Source organism: Bremia lactucae, linkage group LG19, assembly GCF_004359215.1.
Source record: "Bremia lactucae strain SF5 linkage group LG19, whole genome shotgun sequence".
In the NCBI taxonomy this organism is placed as follows: domain Eukaryota; phylum Oomycota; class Peronosporomycetes; order Peronosporales; family Peronosporaceae; genus Bremia; species Bremia lactucae.
The window spans coordinates 498,744-520,212 of record NC_090628.1 but is presented as its reverse complement, the minus strand read 5'-3'; the positions used below and the strand labels follow the sequence as shown (position 1 = coordinate 520,212).

General features: G+C 43.3%; 2 protein-coding genes across 2 annotated transcripts; one reads left to right on the top strand and one right to left on the bottom strand.

The window, feature by feature from the left end:
* Nucleotides 1-282: 282 nt before the first annotated feature.
* Nucleotides 283-16,224, bottom strand: CCR75_001452 (uncharacterized protein; the record flags this gene model as incomplete). Its single annotated transcript, XM_067959555.1, has 14 exons — nucleotides 15,937-16,224; nucleotides 15,720-15,851; nucleotides 15,576-15,637; nucleotides 15,424-15,499; nucleotides 15,299-15,363; nucleotides 15,080-15,220; nucleotides 14,678-14,993; nucleotides 14,346-14,608; nucleotides 10,653-14,279; nucleotides 10,422-10,584; nucleotides 7,176-10,357; nucleotides 4,958-7,099; nucleotides 4,763-4,903; nucleotides 283-4,695 (listed from the first exon to the last, which is right to left on the bottom strand). The coding sequence occupies exons 1-14, from the start codon at nucleotides 16,022-16,024 to the stop codon at nucleotides 283-285; spliced, it is 14,811 nt and encodes a 4,936-aa protein (XP_067823723.1). The 5' UTR covers nucleotides 16,025-16,224.
* Nucleotides 16,225-19,111: 2,887 nt separating this feature from the next.
* CCR75_001451 (uncharacterized protein) lies at nucleotides 19,112-19,681 on the top strand (the record flags this gene model as incomplete). Its single annotated transcript, XM_067959554.1, has 1 exon — nucleotides 19,112-19,681. One exon carries the CDS (start codon nucleotides 19,112-19,114, stop codon nucleotides 19,679-19,681), a length of 570 nt encoding a protein of 189 aa, XP_067823724.1.
* Between the last annotated feature and the right edge of the window lie 1,788 nt (nucleotides 19,682-21,469).

The window sequence follows — 21,469 nt, the reverse complement described above, 5'->3', positions numbered from 1 at the left end:
TAAGTGACTTTCTGAGTCTGAAAGTCTCTTGATAGTTTAAAATTTCAGACTGTAAAATTGCTCAAATTTTGATTGTTTTTAATCTTTAATCTTCCTCTGACTTTAGGAGTGAGCTCCGCTACAAGATGTACCTCGACTATTTCTTTGCAAGGTAGAGCAAGGATTATGAATCCATTTAAGTCTCGAACTTGTCGTTTTTTTAGTTGTCAAAAAAGAATTGTGGAAGTAATTATTAATTTTCAACCAAGTGCTATATAATCTTGAATTCTGTAGTGATGCAGTTCAAGATGGAACGTGGAAAGTGGAGCTTGAGACGATGTTCTGGCGACAGATTGGGCATGAAGGTCGTGGCAGTTGCTGCACACAGGACGCACAATAAATATGTCCACACGGAATGAGCACGCGGTTGACCTGGTTCTCGAGACAAACGGCACACACGAGCGAGTCTTGAATTTCCTTCTTGTCGCGTAGCACCTTTTCAATTTGTGTAGCCGCTGCACGACGACTTGCTTCAGCCAATTTCAAACGGTGCTGTAGTTGAATATTTTCAGCCATTAAATCCTCAACGCTCGAGTCCAACGTCACGTTGAGTCGGGATAGCAAATCGTTTACAGCGGACAAAATGTTCGCAGGTGGAATTGTCGGACCGGATGCCTTGGGTACCGACATTTCAGATACGAGCTCGCTACCTTGATCTACCGGAGATATCGGTACGACTGATGAGGGCAAAGCAACATTATCATCTGTAAAATTACTCGCGTGGTCCATTACTCGCCTTCCACTTAATTCGCTTGCACTGGATCGCATGCGACTAGAGCGGAAAAAATACAATTGTGTTGCTGACATCCATCGTGTTGAAGAGCTATTGACCGTAACTTCATATCGATATATCCCTACTGCATCCTCGGGCGCTTTCTTAAGGATCTTGGCATAACACAAATTGCCATTTTCATCTTCTACAGCAACTAGTTCTCCAGGCTGACAAGAGCGCAATGGTGCGAGCTCCACATTCGCACCATCAACCCTACACAGGGGCTGTCCCAAAACCCCACGAAGTTTATCGGTAATCAGCAAAGGGTCTTCGTAAATACCAAGCAGGTTTAATATTTCTGGAATCTCCACTTCATCACATGTTAAGATACACTCTAATACCGAGCAATCCTGCAGTATTCTGCCAAGGAGCTGGTTAATACATTGAGCGACTAAATAACTCGAGCGCATTCTACCCTTCACGGTTCGCAGTGTGATATAAATTCGTCGATTTGCTTGATCCAAGAATGACAAACTGTCTTGGTGCGTAGGTTTGCTTACGTCCACAATTCGATCAAGATATTTTAACTTTGCAATAAAGCGAGTATTCAACTCCACGACGCACTTGATTTCATAATTTACCAAATTGACAATCCTTTCGTTGAGGTCTTCATAGTCAATAGTAAACCGCATCGCATCGTACGAAGAGGTTTTTTGCTGTTGAGCCGTGATAATTTTACGCATACCGTCAGCAAATTGTTGGGAAGTTAATACGCTATTGTAATGCGCGATTTCGTCACTTACTACGACCTCAAGTGGAAGGTCACCATTTAATTCTTCTGTCACAATTTGAGTAATGCCAGGCACTTCCAGTATCTTGCAGCATTTCGTGGTAATACGAGGGTGTACCACATGCAATTCTGTAAGGCTAATACTTGTACAAAGCGATGCAGAATCATTGTATACCATCATCAGCATTGACTGCATTACTGCTGAATTTGATGGTAAGAAAATGCTCGACTTTTCTTCGAGCGAGAGACGATAATTGGACTCGGCCATTGCAGCCACAAGAAGATCTATCGCACGAACCGTTGCGATCAATTCATTTAAATTCAGCGGGTGGCTACAGCATTCTGCTTTCAAGTCGCGCAATAAGCGTATGTAATCACTCACTTGTGGAGCGTCTTTGGAGCCCAGATGCCGGAAAAGTGAGTCATAAGCACCATACACGCGAGGTACTTCAAACAAAAGGGGAGCAAGATGTTCACGTAAATGAAAGAAAAGACGGGAGCCCTTTACTAAAGTAGAACCAACTGGAATGATGGCTGCATTTGCGAGACGTTGTTGAATATCAGTTCCAAATTCTTCCCAATTTTCTTGTAAGAATTTAAAGATGGCTTGAAATACTTTGTCCATAGGCAAGAAGAACTGCCAAGTAATTGCGTGGAATGACATCGCACGGTCACCTCGTGTAATGGTAAAGAGATGATTTACAACTTGATCCTTAGGAGGAGGAGACTTTATTCCAAGACGACTGAATAAGACGCGCGGTGGTAATGCAACGGTCGACATTATTGGTGTCGTCGAGAACACTAAAGCTTCATCATCAGGAATTGCGCAATCTAAATACCTACGAACAACTAAACGCGACGTAAAATAGCTTTGATCCAGCGACACGTCAACGACATCATCCAATGATGAGTTTGATACTTTGTCATAAACGACCGCCGGTACAAATGATAGGGAAATAATCCGCTCGAAAAATGATCGCGATCGATCAAATTTGTCCACATTTTGAACGAAAAACTGGTGCAACGTTGTAAGGAGATGTTCGTCATCAATCGAAAGAGCTTGCTTACCCGAACACTGCCCATCGATGCGCTGTGCACACTCGACATAAATATCGACAGTAACTTCGGTTTGCAAACCGATTTCACTCATTAAATTCAGCCATTCAGGCGTTTGATACCGTTGAGCAGGAAATTTTCCACGAATGCCCGCAAAAATTGTCGCGAGCACATTATTTTGAGGGTCGTGGTAGGAACTCGCAATGCGGTAACGCGAGTCGTTGCTATCATCGTTGCGAAATAGAGCCGTTTCTTTAAGAACAGCTTTTAATTCGGCACTGTCACGTAGCGATTGCCATTTAAGCAAAAGTATATCCAGCACCTGGTTGCGTTGTTCTTCTTGCAAGTTACAAAACATTGGTAGAATGTAGATCAGTAGTTTGCTGTCACTCATTTCTTCGACCCCCAGCTCTTTGTAAAAAGTATCAAGACGTGGGTTACTCTTAAGAAAACAGTGCTGTGCATCCAAAGGCAGTGGGATGTCTGTCACATTAAAATTAGGTGGAATCAAAAAGAAATTCTCTGAGCCTTCAATTGCGCAAGGTACGTTGCGAATATTCACATAAATTGGCAGCACTTTCAATTTTTCCAGCTGCACACGGGTGAAACCTCCATGTGTTTCCCCATGATGAGCAAAAAACTCGGCAATAAAATCGGCACGCGTCTCACTTAAATCTGCCCAGCAAGTCTCTTCCAAGCTTACAGCAAAAATTCCTTCAAGCACGATTAAAGCTACATCAGGAGAATGCGGCACGATAGCTTGCTCCTGACCTTTAAAATACGCAAGCTCCAGCATCGTTACGTTCAATTCGAAGAGAACACTATGAAGCATATCACGACTACAAAATTCATGCGCATCTATATCAAGATGACGTGTCGAGACTGTTGAATCCTCGCTACTGCTACCTCTTTCCGGATTGTCATCGACTTCTTCAGAATTGGTATTGCTTTCTTGAGCCAAACTTTGAGAGTCTTCAAAATTGATAAAACTTTCCGATGTCAAGGACGAAAAGCTGATAGATATAGGAAACGCATCATTAGCATCTACAGCTCGTTCTTCCGCCTCATCACGAACTTGAGCCGGTAACGATGCAGTATCGTCCATTTGAATGCTCGTAGCGCCACCAGATGGATTAATCATACTAGCCGATCGATTCACTTTTGCTTCATTTAAAGCCTCTTCATTGCAATCAGTCTCTTCATCAACCTCTATTTCACCAAATTCTTCTTCATCTAGATAGCTTTCATCAGCAATTTCTTCATTTTCTATAACTTTGGCACTAAGTTCCGTCCAGCGCTTGCATTCGTCCTCCATGCCAGCCATTTTAGATTCTTGTTCTGTTGCAGAAGCTTGAAAAGCTTGAGCGACTAGTGAAGTGATCTCACTATCTGCTGAGTCGTCCCAAACACACACAGCCATACCCATCTTAGAACAAGAAAGTAGTCGCGAACCTTTCAAAGGAATTAATGGCCAGCTCGAAAAATAATCTAAAGATCGACGTTCATAATGTACAACCTGCCAGAAGCGGTAAAGCCACAACTGGTCAATTCCAACGGGCGAGTTTGGATCCCACTCAACAGTCTCTTGATATTTCCACGACGATGGCAGAACTCGCTCAATGTTATCCGCTAGAATTTTTATCGAAAAGGAAGTTAATCCGAAAATCGAAATGAATCGGGTCTCTGAAAAGTACTTGTGAAGTCTACGCAGTGTTAACAATGACACAAACAGATTTTTTACTGGTTCAAGCAATTCAATTTGATCGTACGATCCGATGATATAACTCATGCGGCGTTGATTGGCTTGAAGGACGCCAATGCTTCCGTCTTCTAGAGGCAGGAGTGGAAGTCCATGAAACTCGGCCCAGATCAAATCCGTTTCACTCGGTAAAGGAAATGGCAGGTCGCTTAGGCAATACTCAAGCAGAGGTAAGCAGACACTTAAAAGAATGTCGGATCTGCCAAAACTTCTTAAGAAGTGACGCATAAGCTTTGGAGTTACAGCATTTAAGTGCGATGGCAGAAACCTCGCGCAATCTTGCAAAATTATTGCCGGTATGTCTAACGCCGGAAAGTGAAGTTGAGCAAACGAAGACACCTAAAATGCGCACATTAGAAGAGTTAATTTAAGTTACAGACACTTGAACGCAGCTTAAGAAGCCTACCTGTATATTAATACAGCTGAAATCGAGTTGGTAGCTGTTGCTTAAAGGACGGAAGATGCCGTCAGTGCAAAGGAACAAGTCCCGTTTGGCAACAGAATGGTAGACAAAAGCCTGTACAATTGCACCAAGATCTGTTTTACGCTACACACAAAGCGTTATTTATTGATGACAGCTCTCTAACAAGGTAATGCGCACCTTTTGTAATGTCGGCCAGATATTGTAAAGTGCCTTTGGGTATAACCCTTTGTAGCACCGCTTTGCGACCATAAGAAGCTTTGCGTATGCGTCCGATACACTATCTTCCAAAAGAATTCGATTCCATCCAGCTGCAATTTGTATCTCATTTCCATTTGTCATGGCATTGTTGTTATCTTGGCCACTTTCGTTTAATGACGCAATAAGCACAAGCTGTTTATCGTTCGTTGTCGTCTTAAAACAACCATTAATGTGCACTGGTAGCCCAACAAATTGTTGCGTGCACACAACATTGTATACATGGCCGCGAAGTCTAGGAGCTGGGCTATCATTGCGCCAAATATGGCAAGCTACACTTACGTAAGGAGTCGAGCGTAGCATCTCATGAACAGGAGAGCATGCTAACTCACGACTCCTGCCCAATCCGATATTATCTGCGAATAGCCAAACGTCGCGATACTGTTTATTTTCTAATTCAAGGTTAATCACAAACTCCATTTGGTTTTCAGGAATCACAGGACTTTTGAAAAAACTGTGCAACGAAAACCGTTTTTTCCACTCTTGATTTTGGCGTGTCATGCGGCGTTTACAAAGTGTCTGATCGGGTGCATCGAGGGATGCCTCGCCATGACAGTGGAGTGCAAATTCAGATTCCTTGCCGACACCCCACAACGAAATCCGGTGAACAGTCTCCGTAAATATTAGCGTCTGGTACAGTTGCGACTTTACAATCGCAATGAATTTGTCAGCTTTTGTCGTGTTTAGTACGTAGGAGGACAAAGCTGACCCGGATTTCCGCCATGGAAATCGAATCAACGTGCTTTGCAATCCTGAGGGTACATTGCTTGGGCAAGAAGGAAGTGTTGTAAATGGTAAAAGCTGGTCTGGATATCGAGCAAAATTATGGCTATGTACATTATATCGCAGGCCGAAACTTGTCAAAGCCGATGTATTGGCTGCTGTTGTTCCAGTTGATGATGACAGATAAGCACCAGTCGGATCCAGGACATAAAATCCCTCGCCACTTAAAATTTGCATACAATCTGACACGACAAAGCCACACAGTAGGCCCGTTCGAGAAGACTCGTCCTGATACAACTTATTGACATCGTTCGCGCTAAGTACTACGTCGTGAATATGAATGCACAGTGCTTCGTACTGAAGAGGTTGCAAAGATGGCTGAATTACACGTTGAGACGGGTGGTGGCGATAATCCAGGAAGAAGTCCACTTGCGTTCCTCCAAAATGCTCAGCTGCAAAGATTGTTTCTTGAAGGAGTACGTGAAACCATTCAGAATGAGGCGGCAATATAGTCTGCAGGGCTCTGATAGATGGACACACTACACGCTCACTGGTCATTGACGTCTGTGCTAGTTTCGAATGCAATGACGCTGCACCCAGCAATCCAGCTACAGTTTTAGGGACTTTGTTACAAACAAATGTTGCTCCCTGCCGTGCTTCTCGTGATTCATTCCATTCCATGTCATCAAAAGTCAATTGCACAGAAGGAACGAGGTGGTTAAACTGATCTAACAATACCAATTCTTGCGTTGCGAACGATTCTAGCGCAGATTCCAATGATGATATGTCGTCAGCAAAGATTTGGTAGATTTTTAGGCACGCTGCCACTTGCTTTTCACTCAAAATTACATTTCTTGGTAGTCTTAGTATCGCTTCCAAGTAATCGACTGTTAAGAAGGTGAGCTTAAGGTCAAAAGAAGCGAGAAGCGATCGTGGGATAATATGCTCGCTCGGACAGCAATACACTAGAGGCTCTAATGACGCATTAGCCTCCACAGCAATTTGATACGAATGTACAAACTGTTTCCCTGTCCAGATCCATCGCGCATTTGCCAATCTGCGATACGCAAAAGACGCCTTCCAACTCTCTTCGTCCAATTGTCGACATTTTTCCAGTATTTCATACATTAGCTGAACTTCTGACAAAGGAAATCGCCAACAGGGCAAACTAAACGAGGGCAGTAATCTATCGGTCTCGTACTTTTCCCAACGCAAGCCAAACGCTTCAAGCTGCTTGGCTATTACAAAGCTTTCAATTTGATTATTCCACCCAAATGCATAAATAAGCACTTCGGAAGTGAGCTCGCCATTCAATATATCCATTGACGAAGAGCAGAGCCACTGATATTAATAAAGAGCGCATTAAAAGTCAAATGAATACAACAATCATTTCTTTGGCAACATTAAGCGTACGCACCGCGTTTTTTTGTGAACGCACATTTACTGCATTCGAAAGTCGATGGTGGTGGTCACCACTCTCGCTAGGCCATTTCCATGGCATTGCGGGATCTAGTGTCTTTTCATGAATAGGCAACCACTTAATTTTTCCAAGATCCGCTACTATGTCATGTATGCGATCCGTGTCATGTGATTCCTGGCCTGCAACGGCGTCATTCGCATTCAATTCGGCCATCATCTTATCAAAGTGATTGTTTACAATTGTTAGCAAGCTGCGAGCTTTAGCGTACGCCTGGTCTGCAACCTCTCCACCACCTTCGCCGTACATAGCCTCAATGGAGCGCGCGCTATCCAGCACTGCATGACACGATAAGGAGCTACGCAGGCCCAGCGATCGCAGAATTTGAATTACCGATGGGGTTGAAAATGCTAAAGCTGGAAGGCTGTTATCTCCGACGAGGTCACTTAGCTCGCTTACACTAGGATCATGAAGCTGGTGAACTTTTCGAAAGATTCGCTGCCTGGAGGGAACGATTGCTTGTGTAGTCACAACGTCATAAAAACGTGAATCGTTTCGCTGGTGGTAGGCAAGAGTCTCCAATGCACTCACGATTACAGAATCGACCAAATCCTCCTTTATATTTTCAAATAGCTGCAGCTGTGGAAAAACGTGATCTAGCAAAATAGTTGTGGAGGACCATTCGTCGACACCGCAATCACGCAAAAACCTTCGTATTCCCTCCGTTTCCGCACGAAAAAATGAGTTATCGAGAAGTCTGGTATCAAAATGAGGATCAGGCAAATAACCTCCTCGCCGCAAATTAGAAAACTCAAATTTGTCATCACTGTGGCCACTAGTATGCTTCGTGTACACAGCAAATATCGGAAGCTCAAAAAGAATTGGCACGAGATCATTTGACAAGGAGTCAAACGCATTTTGAGCAAAGAAATTGCACAAAATCTGCCGCTCATTCTCTGTCGTTTTAGCAAAAATTACATCAATAGTTTTGCCGTCTAATGGATATTGATAGCGGTTCAAGGCTTCCAGTATTCCGTTTGACGTAAGCATATGAGCGTATTTACGTGCCAGCAGCCATTGCAAGCACTTGTCACCACTAATGTAAGAGGTATTCACAACGTACACACCAAGTTTTCCCAGCACGCTTCTTAAATCACAAAACTGATCTGGCGATTTGTCTTTCTGAGGAATCACAAGGCTGACGTTTGCAGATAGACAAACCCATCGATTTCCATCACCGCATAGAATAGGAACCAATGGCCATTTCACGAAAGCTTCAAGTGCTTGGTCAATCGTATGTATCTGGGAGTCTACGTACGTCCACAGCAATCGCACCCATTCTCTTTTGTCGCCCTCCATTTCCGATGGCGACGCAAGCGCGTATATATTAGTCTTTATTTTACTCCAACAGCGACCCAGCATGTGCGGTAGAAAGTTTTTCAAGATAGTATCGAGGTTCAGCACGCTAAGATTTGAGCAGTCGTACACAGCCGGGATCACGTCAAACAACTCCTTAAACTCCCCGAACAACACTCGATGGTGAAAATCACCCAAGAGTTGTTCCTCAATGGCATTGCCAAAGTAGTAGGTCGATTCCTGTTTTGCATATAAACTAGATTCGTTGCTTTGCACACTCTTATCGTGAATAGAAAGTTTTTCAAAAATTCCACTTTTTAAGGGCAGTATCGGCAAATTGTCGAGAGCTTGAGACACAAAAAGGCTTGATGAGCCTTGGCAATCCGACAAGCAAAATCGAATGACTCGCTTGAGACATCCGCGTTCCAAAACAGGTAAGAAATCTCCTTGTCGCGTTAGCTGCCGAAAAAATGCAGGAGTCATTGCTCCATATACACCATCGAGCTGGAGCAACATTTTACGCAGTGCCACAGGTACATGCACTGTCGTCAAAGACACTGTACCTAAGGCATCCTCGAGTATTTTCCAGTCACTCAGATCGTCGTCGATTAATACACAAGAGCTCGGCTTGACAAATTTAATGAGGCCCTCCAGAATTTCATTTTTCATGTGCTGGCTCGCGGACGCAAGAAACATTGGTTGGCTCTTCATAATGCGAAAAAGTTCGAGAACAATGCTGTTCCAAGGGCTGGAAGGCAGATTTACTGGAAAGTACGACAGATATTGAGCAGTTTTTATCTGGTTCATCGCCTTTAGTTTTAAGAGGAAGTTTAAATAAGCAGGCGCGACGGCGTCTACCAGTAAATTAGCGTTCCATTCTGAACGCAATTTTCCATCACCACTCATATCATCGCCAATCCAGATATCGCGACGATTTGAGGACAATTCAAAGTAGCCATTCACGTGGACTGGTAAGCCGACGCGGACAGGGAGGGGTAGAAAGCAAAAAGCTCGTCCTTCTGTTAGCCCTCCGTCAATTCGACTGGCAATCCCCACCCAAGGAATAAGTTTTAAAGACTCATTTTCCGCGGCACAAGCCATATCGCGCGCTTTTCCACCGCCAATTTGGTTGCATACTAAGTACTTTTCGATTGTCTCCTCCAAGTGGTCTTCAGTGGCAGCCTTCGTTTCGATCATGTTAGCCTCTGTTCCTTCTTGAGAGGCTACCTTACCAAAGCGGAGAAATAATTCTTGAAGGTTTTTTTGCTGTCGACATCGTATATTAAGTACCTGGGTCACAGATGGAAGGCTTTCTGTTGGAGTAGACCGCAAGCGCGCATAGAATTCTCGCTTTGAGGATAGATGGGTCATTGAAGAATTTCTTGGTGACTCATCATTGCACATAAATCGATCAATCGTTCGCCAAGTTTCGCCACGATCTTCCTCAGGCACTTCTGCTCCATACAAATATATGGGAGGTGAGTCAATCTCTGGCTGTAAATACACGTCTACTTTGCGAACGTTTCGAAGAAACAACATTGTCTCAATAATTGATTCCTGAAAGCCCTTAAACAACCTCACAATTGCACGATGCGAGTAGCCTCGACGCTTGATTTGACTGCTTTCTGCGAGAGAGCTGTTACGAAGCGGAAATCGAAATAAGGTACCCCTATAATGGCTTGTCAAATCGCAGCCAAACACATCCTTAAATGGTGCAAATTGGTCCGGAAACTGGTGGACAATGCTTGCATCGACAAAACGAATCTTAATTCCTGGGTTTGCAGCTGATATGCCGGGCAAGTGGGTGGCGTGAGGATCAAACATTACTGCGCAAGATATGTTTGTTACATACTACTCATAGCTTAGCAACATAAAAGGAAAAACTCTTACTAATTGATTTTGCTGAAACAATTGAAGGTAAGTCAGTAAAATGGTACACAGAGTTAAATCCAAGTCCAAATCGCCCCGTTGTAGCTGCTCGTTGCAATTTGCTGGCTTGGCCTATGCTTGCAAGACTAATAAAGTCTCCATCGCTGAATTCAGCGTCATTGTACTGCGAAAGAGATACACGATAGTCAGAACGAAAACCTGTGCCGCATTTACGACAATAGACATTCGTACGCAGTATAGTGCTGGCCCCTGCCATTTCGCCATAGCTGGACTTAGCAGCGAAGAAGTCCCGTACATGCAACTATTGTATAAAATCGAGACACGAGTAGCTCCTGCGTCATCAGCATTTTGAATTAGCTCATTGATAATATTAGGTCCATCCGGATACTGCTCCAAAATGTGCGCGATTCGCTTCGTTATCGCTTCTGTCTGACCGAATGCCTCTACACCTCCGAAAGCTAATTCATTGTGACCGTTTTCACTTAGCAACTGGTGGCGTAAGGAACGGGATCCGATTTTTGCTGCTACATCATTTGAGATTTTGGGGTGAATAAATCGGATGGTTCCTGAAGACGTCTCGTAATCCCGTTTATCCAGCCAAGGAGCGTCATCATATGTCAGGCTTGCCGCGAAGTCAAGTACTCCATTTCGGTCGGGAGCGAACAATTCATAATCGGAATGGTGTTGTAGCGTATCACTTATTAGTTGGATTAATCCAATAATTGTCGTCAGTCTATCGCTCGAGAGAGGAGAAAAGTTACTCTGCTCTTCTTTTTTTAGGGTACTCGATCCACGGCAGTCCTTGTACATTGCTCCAAGAACATACACGTAGTCTGCCAGTGCAAACCTTTCTCGTACACCAATTGCTCGTAGAAAGGGTCGAAAATGAAGAAGCTCATTAGGAATCGTATACAAAAGCGGTTCCGCATTTACAACAGCTATTGAAGCCACGTGAGTCGCCGACACAAAACGGTCGCCCACCCATACATATTTGCCATTGTCCGACAAAATCGAGGATACTTGGCTTCGGCGTTCACCCAGTTCAGTCTCAAAAAAGACCGACAACATCTGGTATATGTTGTACACCGCGGGCCAAATCACGTGGATATCTCTATCATTAATAGCATTCGAATCGTTACCATCTTGCACTTGGTGAGCATCATACAGTTCCGAGATTTTTTTAAGCTGAATAGCAATTGTCGTGGCTGTTGGAGACTTATCCCAACCAAGAATATTTCGCAGTACTTTTGATTGCACCGTGCATTTGATGACGTGAAATTGAGAGGAACAAAGCCACAATTGTTTTGCTGGGCGGGATTGTTGTGGTGACGCTACGATAACTCGCTCCCCTTGTTTGTACCACGGTGCGGCAAAATGGGGTTGTTCCTCGCTCACTGGAATCCACTCAATGATCGCTAACTTGGCTTTAAAATCTGCAATTTCAGCTTTCTCAAAAGCTTGCTTTTCTAGCTCTTCTGTGGTTGGCACCACGTTATTTCGGATCGCGTCATCGTTGCGTAAACGGTCTTCGCTCAAAAAGCTACGCAAAAAACGAATGCCTTCCCTTTTTTTGCTTTTTTTTACAAGAGTATGCGCCAGTCGATCAATTGGTATTGGAGTTACAAGTTGATCCATGCGTGAATCCACATACTGAAAAAACTTTAGAGAACGGCACCGCAACTTCATGCTAATCTCATCAAGACTATTTGGCTCTGCGCTACCGTTTGTAATCCTCATTTGGTCTCTTTCCAAGGATACCGCCAACGATAAAATAGACCGTCGGGATAAGGTACGTTGCAGTCCTAATGACCGTAGCGCAGACAGTGGCATAGGGTCCTGAAGCTCAAGGGCTGGAAAAAAGGTTTCGTCCATTATATCTATAAATTCATTAATCTCTGGGTCATACAGGTCACCAATACTTTTCAAGTCTCCTGACATTGTTGGGAAAATTGCAGCAGTCTCGAGGATGCTTAATAGCATGTCAGCGTCATCCTGTGCTAGTAAAACATGTAATTCTACTAGCAATTGGTAAACAAATTTAACGCGGGCTTTAGGCTTTATCTGATCGAAACGCGGGACCAGATACTTGGAGAAAAAGTCGACCTTTGAGATTTGTCGTACACCCAAATATGACAAGAAATCAGCGTGAGCCTCGTCGCCTTCTTTCACATAAATAAAATTCGAGTCGAGGAATGTTGAAGCAATGCCCATGCACATCAAAGGTTCCAGGTGTCGCTCCATCAACTCTTCAAGCGACAGAAATACGGGAGAATATTCGCTGTCAGCTTCATACGCCATCCAATTAATATCACAATCTTGTTTAGTTTGCTCAATTGCACAGAACCCTGAGAATATTGGCAGCTTATGACAGATTCGCTTTTCAGCAGCTCCAATTTCTTTAATATCTCCAGACATCAAAAACGAAAGCAATTGCTCGCGGTCGTGCCTATCGGCGTCTTTGAATAACAACCTTACCTCGGTAGACATTGTCATGCCGCGTGTGCCTAAGGCAACACCAATGCAAGAAAGCACGCCGACGGGAGTTGGTTGGTGAATGAATTGCCATACCTCCGAGTTTGGCTGAAATGATGCGAAGAGTTTTGGTAATAGCAGGCGCACTTGTAATTTTTTCAGACACTGAATGCAACCGTCTGGAATAAGCTCAGCGCTGACCACACCTGCTGACAAACTCAATTGAGCCAGTGAGTTTGATGCTGTTGGTACAATGGGCCATTTATCTTTCAGCAATAAAAGTTGCTTGCTTGGGCCAATGTACTTCCAAAGCTCCCGAAACCATTCCTCGCTTGGCTCGTCACTGTCATGCCTTCCACTCCATGGAACTGTCGGCTTTCCAAACCACGCAGCAGGCAACACCACTGCCAGCAAATCGACAAAATCCTGGAAATCCAGCTTCTGTACATTAAGATGCGTTTGCGCCTTGTTTGAAGTAAGAAGATTTAATCCAGTTATACTTATAGCTTCAATGTTAACTAAATGGCTACGTGCTTTCGCCAACAGGATCGATTCTTCATGGCTCGGGATAAAAAATCTGCTATTTCCCCCTTCTTTGAGTGCGATTGATGCATCCGTATTTTGAAGCAACCAATTAAGCGCTATTTCCACTCCATCGGGCCCCGCGATCACTAGCGCGTGAGCTGCATGCTGCCGCACAAACCCCATAGAGCACAAGTATTCCAGGTCTCCGGAGTCGAAAGTTACTGGTTTCTTAAACGTTTGAAGGCTTCCATCTGCAATGGGGAGAAAGTTGACATCGACAAGTAAATCCAAGCGACTTGGATCCAAATCACTAAGCATAAAGTCAAGCAAACATACAGTAGCTTTCATGTTTCCCGCATGACTTGATAGCTTGCTTTTATATAAATCGCGAAGAGTTTGGGGTCCAACATAAGACGACATCGTTTCTGTTTTCACCAATACACGCTCGAGGTCTTCAGACAATATTCGGACCACAGGAAAGCCATCTTCAATCAGCAATTGCTCCAGCTCTTCCCGATTCGAGGTCGTGCTACAAATTACCATGCTTTCTGCAGGAGAAACCCACCGCCCTCCTTCAACTTCACTATAAAGACACAATTTGTCTCGAATCTGCGAAAAAAAAGAAAAAGTCAGTGAGTCCCATGGAGCTGGCGGAATTGCTTGCGGTAGTAATTGAATGTGCTGGTCAGGCCTCAAAACATGACCACCAGCCAGGTGTATGATCGCTCGGGCATAACATGGCGCAATTACATCGCAAAGTATAGAAATATTCCATTGTGCACGAAGCAGTCCTTCCCCGCTTAAACCTTCCCCAAACCAAATGTCTCGACGATTGGATGAGAGCTCAAAGTATCCGTTGACCTAATGAGGAGAATGCCTTTGTAAGTACTATAACAAGCGATAGACAATGATAAGCGTGACACATACATGTACAGGCAAATAGGTATGCGTCGGTAGAGGCAGAAAGCAAAACGCTAAACCAGATTTTGTGGCATTTGCAAAATCACCATTCGTTGGCACAGCAACACCACCCCATGGAACGAGGCGTTGATTCGCATTAGCCGGCTCGCAAGCTATCTTGGTACACTCTCCGCCACCAAGTTGATTCATGACCATAAACTCATACACTTTTATAAATTGTGTAACGCAACAGCGTGTATGAAGGACCAACGGGTAATCGCAAACGATTCCTGCATACACAAGTTATTACAGATGAGTCGACGGTACCCTATCATCACAAAATTGTGGAAAAGGCATACCATCGATTGGAAATTGCGGGGTGGCAAACGGTGTAGACGAGCCTAGACTTGCATGTCGAAGGGATCGTTTTGCCGCGGTTTCTGGCGTCAAATTATTGATCCAAGCTTCGTGCTGAACAGTAGGAGCGTCATCATCAGCTTTCCATTCCCATATCGTAATTTTGCATACATTGCGCAAAAATAGCAACACAGTCTGCAAGGTCTCAGCAAATTCTTGTAGCATTTCTGCAACTTTAGCAGGTGTTTGAATACGATTCGACAATCTGCTTTGTTGCGCTTGGTCTGCGGTTCGAAGCGCAAGACGAAAAATTGTCCCCTTCACCAAAAATTACATGCATGTAGGCAAAACAATTATTTTTTTGAAATGACGTTGATGGCAACGAAAAAAAAGGCCTCACTTACCATGAACGGTCCTGAAAAGTTGCACCCAAAACATCGGAATGGGGCCATTTGATTCGAATAATTGCTCACCAAGTTTGGATGTGCAATAAAGTCGACCATCTTTCCGGGATTGCTTGGATTGACATTTGGCAAATGACATGCCTATAACAATATACAAAGCAATAAGTAAGTCAGTCCATCACTCGTAGTAACTACTGCTACAATGACTAAGTTGCATACCTGAGGGTCAAAGAAAACCAATTGCGAGCCGCTAACAAATGCTGGAAGATCGGTCATATGGTACACTGTATCAAAACAATTGAGAGATACCCACAAAACCGAAATTTTAGCAATGTAAGATGTACCAGAGTTAAAGCCAACACCAAAGCGCCCAGTCTTCCATCCGTTCGAATTGTCTTTTTTTAGCGAGTCTCCAATACGCTGCATGTTGAATCAATACTTTCAATTAGCATCGAATGAATGAACGTCACAATTAAAAAAGTTTCCTCCTCTCTACCTGTATTGACAAAAAATCTGCGTCACTGAATGTGGCATTATTGTATATGAGCAAAGATGGTCCTAAAGTGCAGGTATAGTCAAGAAAGCAACATTCAAGTCAGTAGCTGAACGGGGAAGAGCGTTCACATAGAGCTTGGTCAACCTTGGAATGATGCAAGCTTCTCATACGCGAGTCCTGTAGCCGCATGCTGGCGATAATCGATACAAAGGCTGACCTCTGTAGCACCAGCGTCGTCGGCATTTTGCACCATTTCTTTAAATATTGATGTGCCTTCTGCACGAAAGATCATGCCCAGCAACAAAACCGGCATGGCTTTAACAGAGTTTTCTTTTCAATTTCAAGAAGTGGTGCGTCGTACCGGGATAGTTCCGCAAGATCTCGCGAATGCGGACCGTAAGGTCAATTTTCTGGCCGAAATCATCCCCGAAGTACGTGTTCGCATCCATCCCAGTCCGAAAGAATTTACAACAGTGCTGTAAGAACCAAAACCTGAAAAAAAGGAATACAAAAAATATACTAAAATAGTTAATAAACAAAAAAATATTCCAAATAATCAAAAATAAAAAAATAAAAAAATACGCCAAAATGATTTATGAATAAAAATTAATACGCATGTATAATATACATACGAGTATACAGAAGCTTGGGATCATGAAGAGATATGCTACACTTGATCTTAGCCATGAGGCAGAGAAGGTATCATGAAGAGAAATGGATTGAAAAGTTATTATTCGTAGACATTGGCATAAGCATACGACAAAGTTTTAGCATGCTTCAATCTAGTCTCGTAATCAATAAACTTACGAGTAGATTAAGACTCTGTAAGACTGTTTCATTTACGTTTTCTGCTGTTCAGACGATATTTGATACATATCCTGCCTAATTATTGTATGATCATTAATGCTGCGATATGTATAATTCTGGCATGTTGCAAAACTTTGATGTCCCACCCCCGCTACCTCTTGCTGGCCACAGATCAACGATTGTGTTTTGCTGCATATTAAAATCAGCGATGATAGCGACGACGAGCAACAGCAAGCTAGCAGCTTCTTCGTGGATAGATGTTACGCTAATTAAAGCGAAATTAGTCAAGCAATTATCGAATACAATCGAAATTGCAACCGTCCATTTGTGTTGTGTCAAGCGATAAACGGCACTACAAGGCAGTGTGGACGCAACATGGCTGTCTCTTCGTTGTGCAGTTTGCCTTTTCGCATACTAACAGCTCTCCGAAAAAGTTTACAATGCACACCTGTCAAGGATTCGGATCGTCCAAGGCGTCGTGCAGATATGAGACTGCGAAACAAATTGCTTTAAACCCTGCAATCAGAGATATGACCATATCCTCTGGAAGGAAAGTGACACCTGTGATGATCCAATTGAAGTTAAGGAACAAAGGGATTATCGCCACCTATGTGAATTGCGCTCTCAAGAGGTTGAAGCTTGAGTTATCCGGAAGCGACATTGATCAATACAATCTCATTCCATCCTACTTGGATGAGCTGAAGATTCGAGGTCACGAATCCAAGCTTGATGTCGTGGATAACAAATTGAAGCGGCTATGTTTCCTTTCTCGGGAAGGGCTTTAAGCATATAAGCCATACAGTGAGCGTGGGATAGCCGTGGATGAAATCTTTATGAAGACCCAGTCGGTAGAGTTCTCCTTGTAGCGTGCTTGCGATATGCAAACAACCAGATCCAAATAATCGGAGTTGGGATCGTATCGGTGGAAAACGAAGATAACTGGACCTGGTTTTTGAATTTCCTACTCTTTCACCTACAGCCAGCCCATCATTCATCATATCGGATAGGGACAAGGGACTTATAAAAGCTATGCAGGCAGCGTCACCAGACGTCCCACACTTTTTTTGCTTCCGCTACTTGATGGAGAATCTTAACAAGATATACAAGTTCAAGGTCTTTTAGAATTTGACGTGGATATTGGCTCATTCACGGACAACAGTGGAGTACGAGAAGGTGGCAGCAAATATCGCAAGTGTGAACAGCAGTGGTCGTGTAAAATGGTCATTGGCTTACTCCCCATGCCCAAGATACAGCACTTTGACGTCAAAAGACGTGGAATCCTTAATAGCGTGCTGACGGGAATTCGGAGTCTTCCAGTCATTGACTGCTTGATTAAAATCGAGCGCTACGTGGCATGCAAGTGGTCTATGAACGTCAAGAAAGTGAGAGGGTGGGGAGTACGAATCCCATATACATCGCGCTAGGTGGATAAACATTGGCCGTTGTGAAATGTGGTGAAGTTGATGAATGCTCTTCCTCATGCTTTATCGTCGCAATACGTACAGATGCGAGGAATATCTCGGTGAAGCTTGCAGTTCAATTTTGTGATAAAAATGTACGATGCTCGTGTGGTCACTTCGATGATGTTCGATCGCCTTGCGTTCATGCCCTACTAACTCTGAGGCATTACAAACAATTGCCCGACCTGGTCACGTATTTCCACGAATCCTGGAAATCATCAACGTATGCAGCCGCCTATTCTGAAAGATCCGAAGACAAAATATTGCCGATTGTGCTTATAGATGTCCTTACAAGAGCTGTGTGCAACGCTCCATCTATTTTAGAAAGAGGGCGTTTAAAGAAAAAGCGGATCCCATCACAACAAGCAATTGAAAGAATCGAAAAACGCCAAACCAGAAAGTGCGGAATGTGCCACCAGTTTGGTCCTAATTGTAGGACCTGCCGAGCAAGGACGCATGATTGGATGCTTCGTTATCTCTAGTACATGGTGCATGATAATTAGAGGGTTTTCATCCGAAACTGGATTTTCCTCGCCATAAAAACAGAATATATGTATTAAAATTAATGCGAATAATCTAAGACAAGTTTGTAGTTCCTTCTTCTATAGCAAAGCTAAATAGCAACGCCTTCAATCATATTTCTTCATGATCCCAAGCTTGTGTATATTCGTACGTATATTATACATGCGTGGTATATATCTTCTTTTTTTTTGGTATATATATATTTTTTCTAATTACTTAGTATCTTTTTTCAATTAATAACTTTGGTATATTTTTGTATATTCCCAAAAAAATGCAAGATCACCCTACTGCTGAAGTAATAAACTAATTTTGGCAATATTTTAACGGTGACAACAGTATTTTGTAAGTGGCTATTACACGAAGATTGACCTTCATCCAAATAAATCTATCTTAACCTTAATAGTTTAATTAAGAAAAGCATATTTCGGGTTATAAATCTTTTTTTAATCATGCGTGAAGTTTTATTTCTAATAAGAGGAATGATAAATATCATTTCCTAGAAGAAAAAATATAGAAGTACAAATTATTATCTTTATTAATTTTGACTTATATAGTTTCAAAATTACCAAATGGGTAATATTGATGCAATAAGACATTAGCTCTATTGACTCCTACTGTATGCTTAACGCGTACACGCTTAAAAAAACAGTAGAAACAATCTAGTCCTAGGCCTCAGGCCTTTTCGCTTTGATAAACTTAGAATTATGTGCGCCGCACTTAAGAGAGCACACAATTAATCTTCTAGCAATGATCATTCGCGCAGTGAGCGAAAGCGAAAGCGAGACCGACGATGATCGCTTGAGCGCAGACAACACTGCATTATCTCATCGTCGCTCTGTGTTTGATTCTTCTGGATCTGCTAAGCGTGTTTCAAGCGATCGCGATAGCGGCGCTGCCCGATGCTTGTGGTTTGCAGTGTGCGGAGTATTGGTGCTGCTGGTGCTTGTGGATCTAGCGGCCGTATTTGATCCGATCCCTGACACTTTTGCGCTACTTCCTTTGCTAATACGCACACTTCGGCTCGGTGAGGCTATTATTGTGCCTCTCACAGCGTCGATGCTTAATCAGTTCGCGGGCACTGCGCTCGTGAGTGTTTGGATGTACACAAGAGAGCTGAGTTTTGGCGCTAGTAATTCGACATGGCTGCGCAGCGCACGCTACGGACTTTGGATAGTAGGAGCGCTACTATTTCTAGGCCATGTCGTATCTTGTCTGTACATTCTATTTGCGCTAGTAGAAAGCAATGGCAATCGCACCAAGTTTTGGCTTGGGCGAAAACACTTTAAATTGGGTACTGGTTCCTACGGACAAGCCTAACAAGCCCGCTAAAGAATTCGCTATATCAACGGAAATACAAAAAGCTTATAGTTTTACATTATAGTATGAGTTTGCCTGCCTACTTCTTCCAAACCGTTTTTTTACTTTACACAAGAGAGTCATGCGTTAAGCATTTCATAATAGCTAAGCTCAGCTTGCTTTTCGTAATTTTGGTCGAACATTATCATAAATTGATTTATAAGAGAATTCATCGTCGTATCAGTCGATTGCGTATTTGTTGAACCCATGCCCATCAATCTATCGTCTCCAATCATGCAGCCTTTGCAATCTATCTCCTCGTAATAGCTTGGCTTCACAAATTTGTCTAGTTGCCTCAACGCATACTCAGAGGCGATCACACATATTCACTCGCCGCAGTCTAAATATTTTCGCAGAAAAAATTCCCTTGGTGAGCACTTTGGCCATACGTTAGCGGACGTACTTAAGAGTGTTGCAACTTCGAAATCTACCATGGGAAGATCTTCGTTAACTGTGCCAACACCAGGCGTCCCACAAAACCAATAGTAAGTTTTGCTCCAAGCAGGGCCTTACATATTCAACGTTTCCTTTCGAATGTAGAGCCACACGGAAAAATCCGGCTACATGCGGCAATTTCGTGAGCGATGCCACCAGCCTTCCACGTATCATTGTATAGTCTTTGCGTACGGGGCGGATTATGCCAGTGGTCAGAAGCTGCCTAAGGTGTCGTTACCTTTGACAAAGCTTGAAAAGTTGAGGACGGCCCGATCATTATTCAAGTGCCGATGCAGCGTCGAGCGGAAAAAAATACATGAGGAACCAGGACTGAAGAGGCCCAATACAGTATCATCCAGGTCGAGCACATGAAGCCGATTGGGCACAATTTGAAAGGGATAAATCAATAACATTCTCCGGAAGAATTTTGCAAGCACTGCCTCTCGAACATCAGCTACATCTGCTTCATCGGACGGCATCTTGACAAAGCCGACTGCGCCGATTATTTTGCCTACTCTATCCACCACATTGCTAGTGGAAGCAAAAACGTCACCCATGGTGGGCCATGCAAGATCTGAAAGAAATTATTAATAATGTAGCTACAGTATTCCCTCTGGTAACTTATAGACCTGGTACACACTTTACTATACGTTACTAAAGGTTATAAGTTATCAGACTATACTGACTGTGTGCTGTAGTAAAATCACGGTGGACGTCAGATCCTAGAAGGTTCTAAGGCTTTGAAGGATACGTAAATATACATGAGAGGGAGGACTGTCCAGCTCAATCCAAAATGCTACTAAATTTGGACTTGAACAAGTATTACAGCCCTGATTAGTCTAAATCACTTCAGCAAGCGCGAAGGATATGCGTGAGGAGATAGGAGCGCTGGAAGAAAATAAAGTTTGGCGTTTGGTCAAGTGAGGCACCAGCAGTAGCACATTGCACCCATCAAATGGGTGTTTATGTTAAAAAGCAACGTGTAGTCGATCGACTTACCGACACCATCGATGAAGTTGATCTCGGCGCGTACATACGTCAGTGACAGGAAAACGGCACAAAACAGGTAAAAAGCCCAGTTAGGATTAGGTGAAGAGAAAGCAGAATAAGCAGAACAATATACTCACTTCGGTCTTTGCCACATGGAATGATCACATGATGTATATGATGGCTGCGAGTGATGCTGTCGGTGGAGCGCCTGACCAGGTGCTCAAGAACATCGCTAATTACGCTTGTTCGTCAAGTGCGTTTCAAGGAGTTCTACTCGCGCGTTATAATCCGCAGTGTAATGACTTTTTGAGACAAGCGAAGGAA